The sequence below is a fragment of the Theropithecus gelada genome, chromosome 15 (genome assembly GCF_003255815.1).
Source record: "Theropithecus gelada isolate Dixy chromosome 15, Tgel_1.0, whole genome shotgun sequence".
NCBI lineage: Eukaryota > Metazoa > Chordata > Mammalia > Primates > Cercopithecidae > Theropithecus > Theropithecus gelada.
In genome coordinates, this window is record NC_037683.1 from 108,923,542 (window position 1) to 108,945,402 (window position 21,861).

Here is a 21,861-nt window from a genome sequence, read left to right on the forward strand (position 1 = left end):
AGACTACCTGGATAAGACATTTGGTGGACACCATTTTGAGATGAAGAATCTCGATTAGGAAGAAGGGAGATCTCTACTTGACTGGAGCTTCCCAATGATATAGTTGAGTGTCCTCAGAAAGAAACTGTAGAACAAGATGTTCATCATGCCATATCTCTATGGAAAAGGAAATTCTTTAAAAGAAAGCAAAGGCAAACAATTGATAATCTGATTCTCATGGGAAGGTTTTCATTATAAAAGAAAAAAAGGGCTGGGCACCATGGCTGATGCCTGTAATCCCAACACTTTGGGAGGCTGAGGTGGGTGGGTTACCTGAGGTCAGAAGTACAAGAACAGCCTGGCCAACATGGTGAAACCCTGTCTCTACTAAAAAATACAAAAATTAGCTGGGCGTGGTGGTGTGCAACTGTAGTCCCAGCTACTTGGGAGGCTGAGGCAGGAGAATCACTTGAACCCAGGAGGTGGAAGTTGCAGTGAGCAGAGGTGGCACCACTGCCCCCCAGCCTGGATGACAGAGTGTGACTCCATCTCAAAAAAAAAGAAAAAGAAAAAAAGGACAAAGTACCCTGGTCCAAAAAACAGAAAGAAAAGAAAGAAAGACAGAAAGGAGAGAGAGAGAGAGAGAAAGAGGGAGGGAGGGAGGGAAGGAAGGAAGGAAGGAAGGGAGAAGAAAAGAAAGAGAGATGAAAGAAAGAAAGGAAAGGAAAGGAAAGAAAAAGAGAAAAGAAAAGAGTATACTGGTCAATATCCTAAGGGTGAGACAGTTCCCCTTCAAGATTAGAAAATAACACTATACTCAAAGTAACATCAATAAGAATCAACATAAAATAGACAAGATTCACTATCTACTAAACTAATCTGCACCGAGTAGCAATATATGAGCGTGTGGTTGGCAACATTGTCTACAATATGTGTACTAGAAGGAAGAGGCCTCAGTAAAAAGGTCAGAGCTGGAAATGTATATTAGGGAATCTGGGTTAACATTTTGAGATTTTAGGAGTTCTGAGAGAGTGTAAAAAGAGGAGTAGCAGCTGGGCATGGTGGCTCATGCCTGTAATCCCAGCACTTTGGGTGGCCGAGGTGGGCGGATCATGAGGTCAGGAGTTCAAGGCCAGCCTGGCCAACATCATGAAACCCCATCTCTACTAAAACTACAAACAATTAGCTGGGCAAGGTGGTGGGCATCTGTAATCCCAGCTGCTCGGGAGGCTGAGAAGGATAATCGCTTGAACCCGGGAGGTGGAGGTTGTGGTGAGTGGAGATCGTGCTGTTAAGGAATCAGGAGGACCAGAGAGAGACCTTGGGGTGTATACAGGAGGATGTCTTTATTGAGTGCACTCAGACCCAGCAGACTCAACATCTGACAAACTGGGCCCAGAACAAAGACAGCACTTGACTTTTATACACACTTCAAAAAGGGGGTGGGCTAGCTTGAAGCAGGCTTACAGTTACAGTGGTACAAAAGCAAGGATACAGAGGCAGAACAATTAATTAAATTGTGACAGGTTCATAACTCAGAATTACACATGACCTTTGCCAAGCAACCCAGATGTCTGTTATCTAGGTTTTGCTCTAAAGAGCCGTACACTGGTTTATCTCAAGTTTCAGTACAAAAAGTGATGAAAAATAGATCTCTGGATGAGACCATGTGTCATAGAGTCCAATGGAAGGGGAGAAACAGGATAATAGAAAAGCCACAAAAAGTAGACAAAAGTTATTATTTGTTTATTATAGAAAAAATAAACTTCGTTTGAAGAGAAATGGTTAAAAGACACCTAAAACCTACAGGTGAATACGTACAGAGAATGACAGTACTTAGCTCAGCCTGAAGATAGATGAGGATCAAAAATGTAATGGGAACTAGATAAGAGTTTTCTAAAAATCATCTTAATAAGATGTAATTTAACTTGGAATATCTTAAACTATTAATGACAATGTTTCTAGAGCATCTTTAAAAACTAAAATGTAAATATAAGTACTCTTAATTTATTTCACTAACCCTTAGTATTTCATGTGCAAAAACTCTCATTTTTAACAAACATTTTTGGTAATTTAAACTTCAGAAAAGATAATGATGGAAGTGTGAATCATTTTTAGCTGTTTTAAGAAAATGGCTAGTTTTGAAATCTGTCCTTCTTAGCATCAGGTTTATAAAATGCATTTTATACACCTGCCTAAATACATATTACTCATCAACTTATGAGAAATAATATTTTTAAGATAGAAGAAGGTCTCTAGATTTTATAAAAATAATTTTAAACACTTTTTTTCAAGCCTGAGGGAAAACGTGAAGAATTCGGGAAATTTTTTGAGTTAATATCATCACTGGAGTATAATGCGGATCAAATAAGAAAGAAAAATCATGAATTAGAAGAAGAGACAACCGGGTATGGTTTTCATATTGAAGAACATTTTAACCATTTATTAATTGGTTTAATTCTATCTTTATTTGACTAAAACCTAGACACAAATTTATTTTATATCAGCACTTTCATGAACGAATTCTATTTCAAAATGCATTTCAGAAACTGACAGCACAACTTTATAGGCATACGAGCAGGAGCCCATGACCCCTTGGACTTTTTTGTTGGAATTATTAAAAAATCAAATTTCAACATAAAAACACAATAAGTGGTGAAAAATAGATCGCTGGATGAGATCATGTGTCACAGAGTCCAATGGAAGGGGAGAAACAGGGGGCGGAAGTCAGATGAGCTGCTGGGGTGAGGTTGGGATGAAAAAAATTTATATTAAAAATATGTGAAAAAAAGAAACAACACAATCTGAAATTGTTTTTGAATGCCAAAATGTTACACTTATTTTTATTTATTTATTTATTTATTTATTTATTTATTTGAGACAGAGTCTGGCTCTGTCAGCCAAGCTGGAGTGCAATGACATGATCTTGGCTCACTGCAACCTCCACCTCCTGGGTTCAAGTGATTCTCCTGCCTCAGCCTCCTGAGTAGCTGTGATTATAGGAGTGCACCACCCTCCTTGGCGAATTTTTGTGTTTTTAGTAGAGACGGTGTTTCCCCATGTTGGTCAGGCTGGGTCGAAATCCTGATCTCATGATCCACCTGCCTTGGCCTCCCAAAGTTGGCATGAGCCACTACACTTGGCGACGTATTGTTTAATGGTTTTGAAAACAATAATGACAACGCTTTGGACATGTAATGTCAAGTGCACTCTTCATTATCTAGTTTGAATTTTTATTTCTGAAGATATTTTTGCTGTATTTGGTCATGTTTTCTTCCTTTCGTAGTATTCTTCTCTTCTGCATTCAAATTTTTTAAAGACCTATTCGTATCATTCTTTAACATCAAAATTTATCTTGATATATAGCTTGTATTTTGTTTCTGCTTCTTTCTTTTTCTTTTAGATATAAAACATACGGAAATTTACTCATTTTACATGGGTACCTCCCTTGTATACATGAAGTATACATCTTACTAAACTTCTGTTTTATAGAAATAAATATTATGTATATATAAATATATGTATAACCTAAAGAAAAAGAGTAAAATGGGCATTCATATTTTGATAACAGATTATTTTTAAAAAATGGAATGTGTCTTTGAAGCCCTGAACACAGCTAGTTTTCTATTTATTTACTGAGCACTTAAGTTGGTTCTCTGATTCTAATCAACATTTTTCTGTCATTGTCTTTCTCTACATGGTTTTGTATCTCTTTCATTTTGTTGGATTATGTCAGTAAAGATCTCTAGATCTCTTCTTCAAAGTCTTTAAATCATCACATATCTGTCTCCACCTTTCCTTTTTTCTAAAACTGCCTGTTTTCTTTTTCTCAACTCAGATATTAAAGATGTTTCCTTACTTCTCTTTCTCTACATTGAATGATCTCCTTGATGCTTTTTGTGTGTACTTTTTTTTCTTCTTATAAACTGTGGTCAACGGGTATCAAAATGTATTTTTGTGTCTTTTTCAAACATATATGTGTTTTACTTTTTTTATCGTGGTTACTCATCTCTGGGTTATGGTTTATGTTTACTAATAGGTCATTTTATCTTAGCATACCAAAATGGATATGAATAGTTTATTTATTAAAAAACTGTATGGTTAGGCCAGGTGTCGTGGCTCAGGTCTGTAATCCCAGCAATTTGGAAGGCTGAGGCGGGTAGATCATTTGAGGTCAGGAGTTCGAAACCAGCCGACCAACATGGTGAAACCCCATCTGTACTAAAAATACAAAATGAGCCAGGCATGGTAGCACATGCCTGTAATCCCAGCTACTTGGGAGGCTGAGACAGAAGAATCGCTTGAAACCAGGAAGCAGAAGTTGCAGTGAGCCAAGATCATGCCATTGCACTTCAGCCTGAGCAACAAGAGTGAAATTCCATCTCAAAAAAAATACAAAACTGTATGGCTATAATATCACTTTACCTGCTATATATGCCATAAAATTGTTCTGCATATTATTTATCTAAGATTACAATTTCATATAGAATGCTTTCAAACTATGTTCAGTTGAAACTGAGAGGAGCACAGTTTATAGCTTTGTTTCTTTGATATGCCATAACATAATATCTGTTTAAACAATTATTATTTACTTTTACAAATAATTGACTTACTAAATCTGTACATTTCTGCAGATATAAGAAATGCCTAGAAATGACAATAAATATGTTAAATGTATTTGGAAATGAAGACTTCAGTTGCCATGGAGACTTAAATACAGATCAACTGAAAATGGATATTCTGTTTAAGAAGCTAAAACAGAAGGTAATTTTTAAAAAATAATTATTTTATCTTAAGGTCTAGGTTACATGTGTGAGACGTGCAGGTTTGTTACATAGGTAAACGTGTGCCATGATGGTTTGCTGCACCTATCAATCCATTACCTAGATATTAAGCCCCGCAGGTGTTAGCTATTAATCTTGATGCTCTCCCTCCTGACCCTAACAGGCCCCAGTGTTTGTTGTTCCCCTCCCCAAGTCTATGTGTTCTCATCATTCAGCTCCTACTTATAAGTGAGAAGATGCAGTGTTTGGTTTTTTGTTCCTGTGTTAGTTTGCTGAGGATAACAGCTTCGAGTTCATCCATGTCCCTGCAAGGAGCATGATCTCATCCATTTGTATGGCTCCATAGTATTCCATGATGTATATATATACCACATTTTTTTATCCAGTCTATCATTGATGGACGTCTGGGTTGATTCCATGTCTTTGCTATTGTGAATAGTGCTGCAATGAACATACAAATACATGTATCTTTATAATAGAATAATTTATATTCCAATATAAGGTAATTTTAAATCAGATTGGGGATTAAAACTCATGTAATTTGGGGAAATATTAGTGCTGGAAAAACCCAAATTCTACCAAAATATGTTTAAGGAAGTTTATTCTGAGCCAATATGGTGACAGTGGCCCTGGATTACTGAATCTCAAGAGCTCTTGAGAATGTTTCATGAGACAGTCAGATCACAGTTTGGTTTTGTACATTTCCAGCAGACAGAAGGTATAGGGAAAATCACAAATCAATATGAGGAAGGCAGACACTGGCTCAGCCTAAAAGTGGGACATCAAAAAGGAGGGGCTAACAAGTCATAGGTGGGTTTTCGGGATTCTTTAGGTGACAATTGGTAAAGAAAACTGTTGTCTAAAACTGGAAATAGGTAGAAAGGAAGGCCTTAATTAAGATAAGGTGGTTATGGAGGTTAAGGTTCTTATTATGTAGACAAAGCCTCATAGCTGGCAGCCCTCAGAGAAAATAGAGGGTAAAAATATCTTTTCAGACTTTAAATGCATCAGGCTCTTAGTTAATCTTCCCTAGATCTGGGAAGACCTAGAAGGGGAGAGATTGGGCTACATTAATGAAGACTTCTTACAGATGCAGTTTCCCCCACAGAAGACAGCTTTGTACGGCCATTTCAATTTCTTGGTCCTGCAACAGCCATTTCAAAATATGTCAAAAATATATATATTTGGGGGTAAAATACTTTGATTTTTTTCAGGTTCTTCTCTCTGTGATGCTGTACCAGAATCACATTAGAAAGTAAGCCACGTCGTAAGAGTTAATAAAACCTGTCTGATGAGATTTGATAGTTTGAAGGGTGTGATTCCCAGACCCTTTAGATAGAAATTGGGGCAAAAGAATACAAGGTCTTTCTCCTCAAATATAAATCTCTCAGTGCTTTAAGCGGTGAAAGATTTTTCATTTAATTTTACAGACTTGATGCTAATAAAAAGGATACTTTAATGTATATATTTCTTTACTGAGAGCTTTCATTTCACTTAATAAATTCTGTCCTCACCATTTATATATAGAAATATATATATATCTATACAAAATATATATATAATATATATAATATATATAATAGAATATATTACATATATAATATATATAATAGAATAGAAATAAATATATATAATATATATAATAGAAATATATATATATATTTCTATACAAAAGACATGCTGTTGATTCTCTTATGTCTTGAACCCTGGCCAGTGGTCTGAAACCAAGCAGCCCATGTCTCCAGATCACTAGTACCAAATAAATTTCAGGGTGTAACAAGTTTATTGAGAAATAATTAACACACCATGCAGTTCACTCATTTAAAATATACAATTCATTGACTTTAGTATTTTCAGAGTTATGTAGTCATCATTACAATCAATTTTAGAACATTTTCATCACCCTAAAAACAAACCCCATATCATTTAGCCATATTCACTAGTTTTCCCTTCCTCCTTCAGCCCTAGGGAACAACCCACCTTCTTTGTATAGATTTGCCTATAAGCCTCTGAAATAAAAAGCAAGTGGTCTACTGTGACTGGCTTATTTCACTCAGCATAATTTTTCATGATGCATCTGTGCTATAGCAGGTATTGATGCAGGGTTTTTGCTCCTTAATTCAGCTAAATCTGGGTTCTTCTCTCATGACCAGGAAAAATTAGGCACGTGGACACACTGAAGGGTGAGGAGGACAGAATTTATTAAGTGAAAGGGAAGCTCTCAGCAAAGAGAAGGGTCCTGCAATCAGATTTCCACCTCACAGTTGAATACTAGGACCAGCACACATGAGCTGAAAAGGCCAGGCTCCTCCTCTGCATAAGGCATGAATTCCTGGTGGCTCCACCCCAGCCCCCCAGTGCATGTGGGCCTCTGGTCCGCTGCTGGCATGTCCAGGCAAAACCCTGTGCAGGTTCCCTTATCTACACCAGATGTTTTGTCCGGTGTAGACACTTGTGGGCCCGGTTGGAGATTCTCCTGAGTAATATTCCACTGTATGGATAAATCAAACATTTTATGTATCCATTCATGAGGTGATGGACCTTGGGTTCTTTCCACTTTTTGACCCTTATTAATAATGCTGCTGTAAACATTTATGTATAAGTTTTTGTGCTTATATATGTTTTTATTTTTCTGGAGCATATGCTTATGACTCGAATTTCTGAGTCATATGGTAACTTCTTGCTTAACCTTTTAAGGAGCTGCCAGTTTGTTTTCCAAAGTGGCCGCACCCCTTTACCTTCCCAGCAGCATTGGATAAGGGTTTTAATTTCTTTGCATTTTTCCTAACACTTATTTTCTCTTTTTTATTGAATGAAGGTTTCATCCTGTGGGGTGAAGTGATACCACCAGGTGGTTTTGATTTTCATTTTCCTAATGACTAATTACGTTAAACATCTATTAATGTGCTTATTATCCATCTTTATGTCTTCTTTGCAGAAATATCTATTCAAAATCTTTGCCCATTTTTTAAATTGAGTTATCTTGTTATTTACGAATTGCAAGCATTTTTTATATATCCTATATATGTAAGTCCCTTATCAGATATATGCTTTTCAAATACTTTCTTCTACTCAGTGTCTTACGTTTTCACTTCTTGATACTATCTTCTCAGGCACAGCAGTTTTCTTTTTTTTTTTTTTTTTTTTTTTTTTTTTTTTTTTTTNTCAAACTCCTGACCTCGTGATTCCCCCACCTTAGCCTCCCAAAGTGTTGGGATTACAGGCATGAGCTACCATGCCCAGTCATGACTAGGTTATTTTTATTTTTTTTTTTTTTTTTTTTGAGACGGAGTCTCGCTCTGTCGCCCGGGCTGGAGTGCAGTGGCCGGATCTTGGCTCACTGCAAGCTCTACCTCCCGGGTTCACGCCATTCTCCTGCCTCAGCCTCCCAAGTAGCTGGGACTACAGGCGCCTGCCACCTCGCCCGGCTAGTTTTTTGTAATTTTTTAGTAGAGACGGGGTTTCACCGTGTTAGCCAGGATGGTCTCGATCTCCCGACCTCGTGATCCGCCCGTCTCGGCCTCCCAAAGTGCTGGGATTACAGGCTTGAGCCACCGCGCCCGGCCGGCACAGCGGTTTTCAATTTTGAAGTCCATTGAATCCATTTTTCCTTTGGAGTCATAGCTAAGAAAACACTGCCAAATGCAGTCACAAAGATTTATATCAATATTTTCTTCTGAGAGTTTTATAGTTTTAGCTGTTACAGTTAACTGTTTTATTTTGGGTTAATTTTTAAATATGGTATTTGGTGAGAATCCAACTTTATATATATATTTTTCACATGCATACCCAGTTGTTCCAACACCATTTGTTGAAAACTATTCTTTTCCCATTCTATTTTTTTGTTAAGCTTGTATAAAATCAGTTGACTGTAAATGTGCAAGTTTATTTTTAGATTATCAATTCTTAGCTTGTTTATGTCTATTCTTAAACCAGGACCAAATCGAATTTAATGAGAAGATTTTTTCCAAGCATGTTGCATGTTACCAGTTGTCTTATATCATAATAAAAGTTAAATGTAGTGGAATATTTACTTCACCTTTTGTGTCTTAAAGAAGTCTGTGGCCAGCTTATACCTTACTTACTCTAAGACATGATGGCAAGTCAGGCTTACAAGACACACTTTATTTCTTTTTTTCTTCATTCAAACCTTCAGTCTCTTATCCAGTGCCTCCCTCTATAGTTTCATTTTCAGTAAATTTTGGTCACAGGATCTGCTGACATAGTCTACTGTTTAGTGCATTATGTTTTGCTAACTCATTATAATTCATAGAATCATCCACAGATGTTTACCATCCAGGAAGGAGAAGTTTAAGTCTGAGCTGCCAGCTTTCCTCAGTGGAAACCAAGTGAAGTCATCATCTTCCAGTTCGCAGATCCTCTTGCCATGTGGTAGCTGGTTCTCTTGAGTAGCACTGTGGCTAATCCTTTTTTTGGTGCAGATCTTGCATTCTCAGAAACCACAGTTTCCTGCATAGACCTCCTTTTCCTGAAACAGAGATGCACAGCTCTGCTTTCCAGCTCAATAGAGGATTCTTGGAATAAAAAGTTTAGCTCATTCCAAGAAAAAGTTTTAGGAGTGCAGCAGTTAAAAATCAGGTAATGTTCAGGCAATTTATCAGAGACAAATAGTAGATTAGTATTTTGAATTTCAAAATTTCAGAGGCGAGTTTTGTGCTATAGAGAAGCATTGTGGTGTAACATAGAGAGCAGATGATCTTAACTTCTCCATACAAACAAGCCTGGAGTAAAGGAGAAACTGCATTTGATGTCTTAACACTCAAAGCACACTATGTTTATATTACTTCTGTGAAGACTAAAAATCATTCCATAATGTTCTTATTGCCTCATTGAGAAAAAGGAAAATGAAAATTGAATACTAGATTGATTAATAAATACTCAAAGCTGCTTCTTTTAGAATTTTCATTAATTGAAATCAGGTAAATGTCTGATTTTGGTTATGTAACCAAGTATTTCTAGTTGTTTTTCAAATCATATGTCTTCTTGCTTCGCAGTCTTATTTCGTGAGTTGAGGGGAAATTGTAAGGAGACACCCTTGCCTTGTTATCAGAGTTCGTAATTGAAAGGAGTTTTAGGAAAAGTTCCTCTTCATCTGCTTATGTCTCTCTCCTGGTTATCTGCTGCTTCTCAATAATGTTTGTCATCAATAAATTAATCTCAACATTTATTAGATCCTACTTTAAAGGAGACTCTTTTCTGCTGCATAAGTTACGTTTCCTGTTGTCTCTTTTTAAAACTTATTTTTCTAACAATTACCCAGAGATTTTTAGCTTAACAGAAAAACATTAATTTTGTTCATCAACCTGTGGTTTGGAAAAAGGTTGGCCGGGACAGCTTGTCTCTGCTCCCCTCAGCTTCCCTAGGAACAGCCGATCACTTGGGGAAATGGAATCATCTGAAGCTTTGCTCACCCATGTGTTTGATGGTTGATGCTGGCCATTGGCTGGAACCTTGCTTGGGGCAGGCGGCATGAACACTGACACTGGCACTCCCAGTCTGTGTTTGTGGTCTGATCTCTCTCACAATCTGAGGGCTGAGTTTGAAGGGAAAGCAGTCTGAGATAGGGAAGCCACATGGTATCCCTTTTACTGCATTCTATTCATTAGAAGGAAGTCAGTAAGGATGGCCCATATTCTGTTCTTTTAGTGGGATGAATATAGCTTCTCTTTTGTTTTAATTGACAAGTATATACATAATTATGGGCTATAAAGTGACACTTTGATACGGGAGTATAGTGTGTAAAGATCAAGCCAACTAGCATATTTACTACTTCAACCATTTTTCATTGAATTGTGAACTTTCAAAATCTTCTAGCTTTTTAAAAATATAAATAAATCATAGTTAACCACATTCACCCTACAATGCCACAGAACACCAGAACTGACTACTCTTATCTAACTGTGATTTTGTATCCATTAACCAGACTCCCCTCCCCTACTTCTGTGTGCTTTTTTGCTGTTGTTAAGAGACACGGTCTTGCTAGTGTCCTCTGCTCTCCAGGCAACTGTAGTCACCCAGACCAGAGACAGTGATTTGATCATAGCTCACTGCAGCCTCAAACTCTTGGGCTTATTTGATCCTCCCACCTCAGCCTCCTGAGCAGCTGGGATTATGGGCATGCACCATTGCACCTATCTGATTTTTTACTTTGTAGAGATGTCTCTGTGTTGCTCAGGCTGCTCTGGAACTTTTGGCCTCAGGTGATTCTCCTGCCTTGATCTTTCAGAGTGCTAGGAAATTACAGGCATCAGCCATGTTACCCAGCCCTGAATTTTTCTTTAGCTCCTACACATGAGTGCGAATGTACAGTATTTATCTTTCTGTGTCTGCACTTAACGTAACATCCTCCAGACTGATCCACATGGCCACAAATAAAAGGATTTCATTTTTTATATGGTGTATAATATTCCATTGTGCATGTGTACCACAATTTTTTGTCCATTCATTTGTTGATGGACATGAAGGTTGATTTTATACATTAGCTGTTGTGAATAGTGCTACAATAAACTTATGAGGACAGGTATCCTTTCGATCTATTGTTTTCTTTTCTATTGCCTGAATACCCAGTAGTGGGGTTGCTGGATCCCTCGACAGTTCCATTATTAGTTTTTTGAGAAAACCTCATGTTGTTTTCTATAGTGGCTGCCCTAATTTACCTTCCCACCAACAGCATGTAAGAGTTTACTGTTCTCTGAAACCTCACCAGCGTTTGTTATTTTTTTTTTTTTTGTCTTTTCCTCGATAGCCAATTATTCTAAATGGAGCAAGATTATATCACATTGTAGGTTTGATTCCCTAATGATTAGTGACACTGAACATTTTTAAATGTATTTATTGGCCATTTGTATTTCTTTTTTTTTTTCTTAAAAAAGAAGAAATATCTAACCACATCTTTTGCCCAATTTTGAACTCAGTTTATTGTTTTTACTCTCAGGGTATTTGAGTTCCTTGTTTATTTTGGATATTTGTCTTTTATTAGATGAAAAGCTTGAAAATATTTTCTTCCATTCTACAGGTTTTCTCTTCACTCAGTTGTAGTACTGTTTTGTCTATCGTTTGTTTTTTGCCTGGGCTTCTGATGTCTTACCCATACAAATCTTTGTGCAGACTAATGTCCTGAAGCATTTTCCCTGTCTTTACTTATAGTAGTTTGATAATTTTCCCTATCTTTACTTATAGTAGTTTGATAATTTTGGGCCTTACATTTCAGTCTTCAATTGATTCTGAGTTTATTTTGCTATATGGTGCTAGATAGGAAGCTAGTGTCATTCTCCATATGGATAGTTTTCCCAGTGTCATTCATTTGAAGAGGGTGTCCTTTCCCCAATGTATGTTCTTGGCATCTTAGTCCAAAATCAGTTGGCTGTAAATATGTGGATTTATTTCTAGGTGCCGTATTCTATGGCCTTTACCCCAAGAATCATTACTTCTTAAAATGCAATTCAAATTAGCATGAAATATTTGCAGTTTAGGGAAAGGTTTATGGCATCAGAATCCTTATTTTCAGGATGCATTATTTTGTGTTTTTTGAGATATGGTCTTTGTCTGTCATCCAGGCAGAAGTGCAGGGATGTGTTCATAATTCACTGCAGCCCTGAACTCTGAGTACAAGCCATCCTTTTGCCTCAGTCTCCCAACTAGCTGGGTCTACAGGCCTGAGCCACCATGCCTGGCTAATTTTTAAAAATTGTTTTGTGGAGATGAGTGTCTCACTGTGTTGCTCTGGCTGATCTCAAATTCCTGGCCTCCAGTGATCTTTCTGCCACAACCTCCTAAAGTGCTAGGATTACAGGCATGAGCCATCAGGCCTAGCCTAGAGTATCATATTATTTTCAAAGTCTTATTCTGAGAGCCATTTATTGACTTTGGCCTAAATAACAATGTGATAGCTCTGAAACTTTTTTTGACAAATTTTGGGGAGTGGCCATGAGGGAAGGGGTTGGACACTTTTCACTAAGAGACCACTTTGGCCTAAATAACAATGTGATAGCTCTGAAACTTTTTTTGACAAATTTTGGGGAGTGGCCATGAGGGAAGGGGTTGGACACTTTTCACTAAGAGACCACTCAGTGCCGTTTCAGGAGGAACAAAAACGAATCATCGGGAAAATAAAAAGATCAAGCGCAGGTGTTCTGTGGCAAAGATGATGATAGTAGAGCGTGTATTTTTGTGACTTATGGTAGCTTTAACTTCGCTCTTAAAATTCTGAGTAATTTAAGGGTTCACATTTGAAGACTGTGCTACATTATTGATAACATGTTATTGCAAGTAAATGCATTTCAAAATTTGCTATTGGTTTTGTATTAGATTATTCACAGCCTACTTCCCTATCAAGCTCTATTATTTTATTCATGCAGTTCGATGATCTTATGGCTGAGAAGGAAGCTGTATCTTCAAAATGTGTCAATTTGGCTAAAGACAATCAAGTTCTTCAACAGGAGTTTTTATCTATGAGAAAAATACAAGAGAAATGTGAAAAACTTGAGGAGGATAAAAAGATGTTGGAAGAAGAAGTATTAACTCTTAAGACACATATGGAAAACAATATGGTAGAACTTGGTAAAGCACAAGAATATAAATCGGAGCTAGATGAAAAGACAATGCAGATAATAGAAAAATTAGAAGAAATCCATTTACAGGTTAGTTTTTAAAGTCAGGTAAGTTTATCTGTAATGTGCTTTCATTTGTTTCACTGCAAATTATATTTTGGATATGTATATATTGTGTTTCCTCTGCCTCTCTTACAGCAATTTCCTTTGTAGGGTTCTAGAAAAAAAGTGGCATCTTTTTTCTTTTAAATATTTAAATTTCCATTATTTTTATAACAAAATTCATCTTTCAAAGTAATGATTCTCACTATAGAGTCATTTCAATATTAAGACCAGTTGGCATAAGAGAAAACTGTGATTTAGAAATTATGTGATACCTTTGAATTGGTCTTAAGCTATGTTGTTCATTGTTCACTTTTTCAAATTATAAATGGATTCTATTATTTTTATATGACTAGATTACATTAATACTGACATAATTATTATTTCAAATTTATTTAAATTAGACTTAATTCTGAATTCAGTTATTAGTTTTGTTGATATTGCTGATAAATATGTTAAGTTTCAGCTTCTTTTTTTAATGTATTAAAAATTGCTCTTTGAATCACTGACTCAAAATGAAAAACCACAAACATGGTAATTAGGTAATAATTGTTTTAAAAGTGTATTCTTTCATTTGTTTTAGGAACAAGCACAGTATGAAAAACAATTAGAGCAGTTAAACAGGGATAATACGGCTTCACTAAATAGGAAGGAACTCACACTTAAAGATGTGGAATGTAAATTCTCCGAAATGAAAACTGCTTATGAAGAGGTTACAACCGAATTAGCAGAATATAAGGAAGCCTTTGCAGTAGCATTGAAAGCTAACAATTCCATGTCAAAAAATTTAATGAAGTAAGTCAAAACACACTAACAGAAAATGAATTAAGCTCATTAATTTGTTTTGAAAGTATAATTTTTAGTGAGATGGCTTCAGGAGATCAGTAGGAAGTGACTGCTAATCTGATAATGTAATTTTGGAAAACAATGTTAGTAAATAATCTTACCTTTAAAATGTTCTTCAAGGATAGTTTCTGTCTCTATGCTCTCTCTCTTTTTTTTTTTTTTTTTTTTTTTTTTTTTTGTATGGCTTTTTTCCCCGAAGTCTCATGTAGTTAACCTGACCTGTTAGTTTTTTTCACTAAGTATTTTTGAAGCTTTATAATTAATAAAGTGATCTTGTTATAAAATTGCCAGAATTTCCCTAAATAGAAATATTAAAGAGTTTATTTTTTGGTAGATCACAACCTAAACCCAAAGTGTCGAGTTGTGCTTCTACTCTGGGCACATACTGGCACTGAGGCAAGAACTGTTTTTGATTGTGATCTTTAGTATTATCACTAGAGGGTGCCTCAAGAAAGACTATTTGTGTAACATTTTCAAGGAGTTACAGCAAGTTGTCCTTGTGAAATAGGGAATAATTATCACAGGAATGAAAAGAAGTGTAATCCACAAGGTGGTTAAAAGAAAAACACCATGTTCAGCCTGAAGGGGTATGTGGAAGGCAGAAAGAACAAGCCCCACCTGCAGTGCCTTGGTCACAGTGCTGGGGGCTAATTGCCTTCAGAGATGCTTTAGTTCTCTTTGATCACCAACCAACCAATCTGGTTCTCCCCCAGGAGTTGTTGCTCTGAGTTATTCCTCAGTGCCAAATACTTAAGTGTTCTTGGATAATGGGTGAAATGTACAAGGGTGAAACCTGAAACTGGTTTACAAAACACAAGTATTTCTAGATTATTTTTGTTCATTTTAGTCTTCTTAATCTACATTCTTTAAGGAGTACAACATGATGTTTTGATATAATTATTTATAGTGAAGTCGTTCTTATAGTCAAGCAAATTAACATATTCATTTTCCCATATAGTTACCCTTCAAATACAAGTATTTCTAAAGGAATCTGTAGAATCTTACAAGTAGAGCTATTTTAGAAGGCAGTTGGGTTACCTGTTGAGCTGTACATCACTGATAACCATTTCTCTTCCCTGTCGACTTTGAACTTCTTGCTCAGTAGAAATCACTTTAGAAGCAATATACTTATTTAGAATGATTTTAAAATTAAAGTTGCTTACAAGAGGTAGGCTCTCACACATCTTCTTGTGAAAACAGTGTTTAGTGGGTAATTTGGTTTACTCTCGGGCAACTGTTTTAAAAATGCAAGTCGTTAAGAATCATTCAAGGAAAAATGAAATACTAAGCATTTGTCTTTGCTGTCTTTACAGATCGAATAAGAAAATAGCAGTGATCAGCACGAAGCTCCTTATGGAGAAAGAGCGGATGAAATATTTTCTCAGCACTCTTCCTGTAAGGCCAGACCCAGAGTTACCTTGTATTGAAAATCTTAATAGTATAGGACTCAACAGAAAAGATATTTCCAAAACACCCATAAGAATTCCTACTTCAAACCCACAGACTTCAAATAACTGCGAGAACTCCTTGACTGAGGTTAGTTATATGACCATTTCTCTTTTGGGTTTCATTTCTTTAATATAATTCTTGTTTATAATTTGGTGAAATACTGAGTTGTTCTGTTGACTTATGCATGTTAAGTGAAGATTATAATTACCTGTGTTAACACAGAAAGGAAATGGGAACTTTACATTTTTTAATTCACTGGAGCTCTCATTTTCAAGAGATACCCATTTGCTAAGTTTATTCAATAAATGTGACTAAACTGACACATTTAAAATTTCTTTAAAAGCTGCATTTAAGTTAGGTTTTAGAAAATGCATGTTATTGCCTAAAAACTGACAGTATACTTTGAGATTCTTTGTCTTTGATTGTAGTTTCTCTGTGGTTCATATCATGTTTTTTTCTTTTCTTTTCTTTTTGAGATGGAGTCTTGCTCTGTTGCCCAGGCTAGAGTGCAGTGGCGCGATCTCAGCTCATTGCAACCTCTGCCTGCCAGGTTCAAGTGATTCTCCTGCCTCAGCCTCCCGAGTAGCTGGGACTACAGGTGCCTGCCACAACACCTGGCTAATTTTTGTATTTTTAGTAGAGATGGGATTTCACCATATTGGTCGGGCTGATCTCAAACTCCTCCTGACCTTGTGATCCAACTGCCTCAGCTTCCCAAAGTGCTGGGATTACAGGGTGAGCCTCTGTACCCAGCCTATACCACTTTTAAAGTTTCTTTGCACCATCTTAACTCTTCCCACTTATAATCACAAGTGAATGACTGGCAACCAAACACTTAACCACATACAGATATTTATTATTTAATAGAATCCAAAATAAGTACATTTTATGAATTAAATAAACAGAACACTAAAAGGTTCATTTCCATTTTTCTGTTAAAAGCTTTGTGCTTAGCCAGGTGCAGTGGCGCATGCCTATAATCCCAGCATTTTGGGAGGCCAAGGCAGGTGGATCACCTGAGGTCAGGAGTTTAAGACCAGCCTGGCCAACATGATGAAACCCCGTCTCTATAAAAATACAAAAATTAGCCAGGCGTGGTGGCAGGCACTTGTAATCCCAGCTACTCAGGACGCTGAGACAGAAGAATTACTTGAACCCATGAGGCAGAGGTTGCAGTGAGCCAAGATCATGCCACTGCACTACAGCCTGGGTGACAGAGGGAGACTCCATCTCAAAAAAAAAAAAGACTTTGACTTTTCTTACCTAAGAGTACATCCTCTGACTAGAAAAATCCTGGAAGAAAACTTAGGAAACACTCTTCTGGATATTGCACTTGTCACTTAATTTATGGCTAGGTCCTCAAAAGCAATTGCAAGAATAACAAAAATTGACAAGTTTGATCTAATTAAGCTAAAGAGCTTCTGCACAGCATGAGAAACTATCAAGGGATTAATTAAACAGACAGCCTAAAGAATGGAAGAAAATATTCACTCACAATGCACACAGCAAAGGCCTGTTATTCAGAATCCATAAGGAACCTAAACAAATCAACTAGCAAAAAATAAATAACCCCATTAAACATGGGCAAATGACATGAACAGACACTTTTCAAAAGAACACATAGAAGTGGCTAACAAACATGTTAACAAATGCTTACCGTTGCTAATCCTCAGAGAAATGCCAAGCAAAACATCAATGAGAAACCATCTCGCACCAGTCAGAATAACTTCTGTTAAAAAGCAAAAACAAACAAACAAACAAACAAAAAAATCAGATGTTAGGGAGGCTGTATAGAAAAGGAAATACTTACACACTGTTGGTGGCAATGTAAATTAATTCAGCTACTATGGAGAGCAGTTTGGAAATTAAGAACTAAGAAGGATCAACATAACTCTTCCCACCCATAATCACAAGTGAATGACTAATGACTGGCAACAAAACACTTAACCACATATAGATATTTATTATTTAATAGAATCCAAAATAAGTGCATTTTATGAATTAAATAAACAAAACACTGAAAGGTTCATTTCCATTTTTCTGTTAAAAGCTTTGCGCTTGGCCAGGTGTGGTCGCTCACACCTGTAATCCCAGCATTTCGGGAGGCCAAAGCAGGTGGATCACCTGAGGCCAGGAGTTGGAGACCAGCCTAGCCAACATGAGGAAACCCCGTCTCTCCTAAAACTACAAAAATTAGCCAGGCATGGTGGCAGGCACTTGTAATCCCACCCACAGCAACCCCATTACTATACTAGGGGTATACCTGAAGGAAAATAAATCATTGTAACAAAAAGATGCATTCACATGTATGTTCATTGCAGCACTGTTCACAATAGAAAGACATGGAGTCAATCCAGGTGCACCCAACATAGATTGAAAATCCAAGGTAGATTGGAAAATTCCATATATACCATGGAATACTATGCAGCCATGAAAAGAACAAAATCAGGTCCTTTGCAGCAACATGGATACAGTTGTAATCCACTCTCTTAAGCAAACTAATGCAGAAACAGAAACCAAATATCTTGTTTTCACTCACATGTGGGAGCTACACATTAGGTGTACGTTGGCGTGAACATGGGAACAGTAGACACTGGGAAATAAGAACGGGGAGGCACAGAGTGGGCCAGGATTGAAAAACTACTTCTTGGGTCCTATGCTCACTACCTGTGTGATGGGTTCACTTGTACTCTAAACCTCAGCATCCCTCAATATACCTTTGGAATAAACTTACACAGGTTCCACTTTAATTTAGAATACAAACTAGAAAATAAAAGAAAAATGTACTATAAAAATATTTTTTCTATAAGTAGAGAATAGAAATTTCTTTTTAAGAAAAAATTTATTGACGTAAAAAATGATTAAACTTTTTATAAAGGGCAGAGTTTTGCTAAGAATGTCAAAGCAATGCATTCATTGCAAAATATGACTTTAATTGTTTTTTTTTTTTTTTTTTTTTTTTTTTTGAGACAGAGTCTCGCGCTGTGTCACCCAGGCTGGAGTGCAGTGGCGCGATCTCGGCTCACTGCAAGCTCCGCCTCTCAGGTTCACGCCATTCTCCTGCCTCAGCCTCCGAGTAGCTGGGACTACAGGCGCCCGCCACCACGCCCGGCTAGTTTTTTGTATTTTTAGTAGAGACGGGGTTTCACCATGTTAGCCAGGATGGTCTCGATCTCCTGACCTCGTGATCCACCCGCCTCGGCCTCCCAAAGTGCTGGGATTACAGGCTTGAGCCACCGCGCCCGGCCAGACTTTAATTGTTTAACCTTTTTTTTCTTTTTATCTTTTGAGATGGAGTCTCACTCTGTCACTAGACTGGAGTGCAGTGGCACAATCTCAGCTCACTGCAATCTACGCCTCCTGACTTCGAGTGATTTTCCTGCCTCAGCCGCCTGAGTAGCTGGGACTACAGGCATGCGCCAACATGCCCAGCTAATTTTTGTATTTTTAGTAGAGACAGGGTTTCACCATGTTGGCCAGGATGGTCTCGATCTCTTGACCTTGTGATCTGCCCACCTTTGCCTCCAAAAGTGCTGGGATTACAGGTGTGAGCCGCCGTGACCAGCCTTTCTAAAATTATGTATATCCAATACACCAATATTATCTATTTTTGTCAGATTACTCTAAATAGCATTACACAGATACAGCCTCTATTATCTAAACTTAAAATAAGTAGAAATTTTACTTATGTGATTATTTTTCTATCTAAGCAAACTTATGTTATGTCTAGTCACTAAAAATTCTAAAGGCCACATTTTGTAAGTGATATCTTATTCTCATGATAATGTCTCCTGTTTAACTTAAACATTATTTTTTTTAACTTATTTTAGATGGAGCCGGACTGTGTAGAACAAATAATTAGAGAAACAAAGAAAAGTATGTTGCCAAAATTTATTAATTAAATTTAGGTTTATTTTAGTAATAAAGTGTAAATAGCAAATGGCATTCCTTTTCATTGTGGGTTAGTAGATACTATGTACAGTATCTTTTTCTTACACACATCTAATGAAAGATGTGAAAATAAAAACTTTCACAGTGAAGAGTATACTTATGCACTGTTAATTCGTCATGTTACATACCTTAAAAAATTCCCAAGAAGTGTATCCATCTCTTTTTCACTGACTCTACAATTTCTTCACTTTTGCCATCCTCATGGAACTGTCAGCCAGCACACCGAAATGATTCTCAGAAAACAAAGGCATCGTCAGGTTCTCAGGGTTTTGGTACAGACTGAAGGCCAACAGACCTCAGACTCACTTAGAAATACTTAGCTGAGCAATAACCCTTCATAAGCAGCCACTTGACAGGTGATATTTTAAATCTCCTGTCGTTTACTGTGTCATTGACTTACATCTGTTCTCAGGAAAAGTTCTAAAGTTTTCACATGAAATAAAAACACCCATGTCAATGTAATTGTCTAGTTACTCAGCCTTGTCTCTTGCCACTTACCGCACTCTGCCCTTTGCTCTAGCACCAAAGTGGACGGAGTAGAACTCTGCAGGGCTCTTTCTCACATCAGGCTCTTTGCCTTCGCCTCTTTCCTCTATCTGGCAAGCTTTTCTTTGTCCTTCAGGCATCAACCTATGCATCTCCTCCACCAGAAAGCCCATGATATTGACACAAAAGTGAAATAGATGTCCCTTCTGTATGTTTCAGTAGTGCCCTGCTGTATACCTGTCATGGTATCTGTGACTCTATATGGACATTGCCTGCCTGTCTGTTTTTTAGGTTATAGCATATGACTGTTGAGAGGTGGACCATGCCATCTTCATCTTGTAATTCCAGTGCTAGTTCTAGTACCTTAGCATGTGGCTGTTGAGTACATGAATGAAGAATGAAAAAGCTGTGATATTTAACCACAATTAGAATTAATGCCATGTATAAATTATTTAATAGTAGTTTTGTATTGTAATTGTACATACATATTCCTCATTCTTATTAACTCTGATAACGTTCTCAATGCTTTACATTTTAAAGTTACACTTGGTTAACTGAAATGTTTTAGGTAAAGAACATAATTCTTTCTTTTTCTTTCCAGCTTTTGATGTGTTGGGCACTTGCTCCGGTCTACTTTCTTCTCTAGAATCCACTGGTAAGCCACATCTAATGAAGAGGATATTTAACCAGAAAATCTTAAAGAAAAGTTGTGTGATTTAAAAGATCATAAAACTTTATCACTGGGCCATTTACATGAAATTTTAATTGTTTTTCATAAATATATAACAGTTTCATATCATATGTATGATGAAAATTTTTATGGTATTTTAAATGATGTTTCTTCGCCTCCTTAAGTTTTAAAGTGGATCTTGCAAATGATCCATTGAGTTTGGCATACTCAAATTGCCCAAATGTCAGTTGTTTAAACAGCCAAACAACCAAGTCATCATTGATACTTTAGTAAAGGTCATCAAAGGCTTATTTTCATTTTACAGTTTTTATTACTACATATAGTAGGAGACTTAAGGAGTACCTGCCAGGTTCATCCATACTAATGTTATGATTTTCTTTTTGTAGTTCAACAGTATTTTGTGTGGAGATACTTTGAGGCTCTGTAAACACTGGTTACTCCTCAAAACCCACTAGATTTAGCATTTCACTGATGACTTGTCTTTGAACAAGTATTACTGTGATGGTTGCCAGATGATTATTTTCTTATTCTCTTCTTCGTTCTACATGGAGAAATAAAACGAGTAAATAAAGGAGAAAGGAAAGTTCATGATTCTGGTGCTCCAATTCCCCAAGATTAGGCCAGGAGTAGACATTTCAAGCTGACTTTATGTCCTTCTTATTTGTCCCCGTTACTCTGTCAGCACTTTTTTACTTTCTGGCATAAGATGTTCTAAACTAATCTTGTATTTTCTCTGCCTCAGCCCTAGAATGAGTAATTTTTCTTAGAAGCAGAGTTGGAGCCACCGAGGAAGCACAGGTGAGTCTTCCCCAGCATGCACTCACTAGTCCCCAACAGAAGAACTGTTGCTACATCCACTAAGGTACCAAGAAACTAGCGAAGGGCCTTCTGGCTATCTGGGGACAGTCCTGACGTGGTCCCTGGCTCAGCCTCAAGGGTTCTGGATTAGTCTCCCTGCAGCCTCTGTGCTGTGTCTCTAGATTGGGGCTCTGCGAGGTGGGCC

The 21,861-nt window shown here is 37.0% G+C and overlaps 1 protein-coding gene across 1 annotated transcript in view; it reads left to right on the forward strand.

Annotated features, from left to right (window-relative positions):
- LOC112607781 (ankyrin repeat domain-containing protein 18A-like) overlaps window positions 1-21,861 on the forward strand; it is a 69,264-nt gene that overhangs the window by 45,407 nt on the left and 1,996 nt on the right. The window contains 8 exon segments of the mRNA XM_025358896.1: window positions 2,275-2,387; window positions 4,614-4,743; window positions 13,142-13,423; window positions 14,019-14,230; window positions 15,595-15,817; window positions 19,561-19,606; window positions 20,769-20,822; window positions 21,632-21,720. Of these exon segments, the coding sequence (XP_025214681.1) occupies window positions 2,275-2,387; window positions 4,614-4,743; window positions 13,142-13,423; window positions 14,019-14,230; window positions 15,595-15,817; window positions 19,561-19,606; window positions 20,769-20,822; window positions 21,632-21,720 (1,149 nt within the window).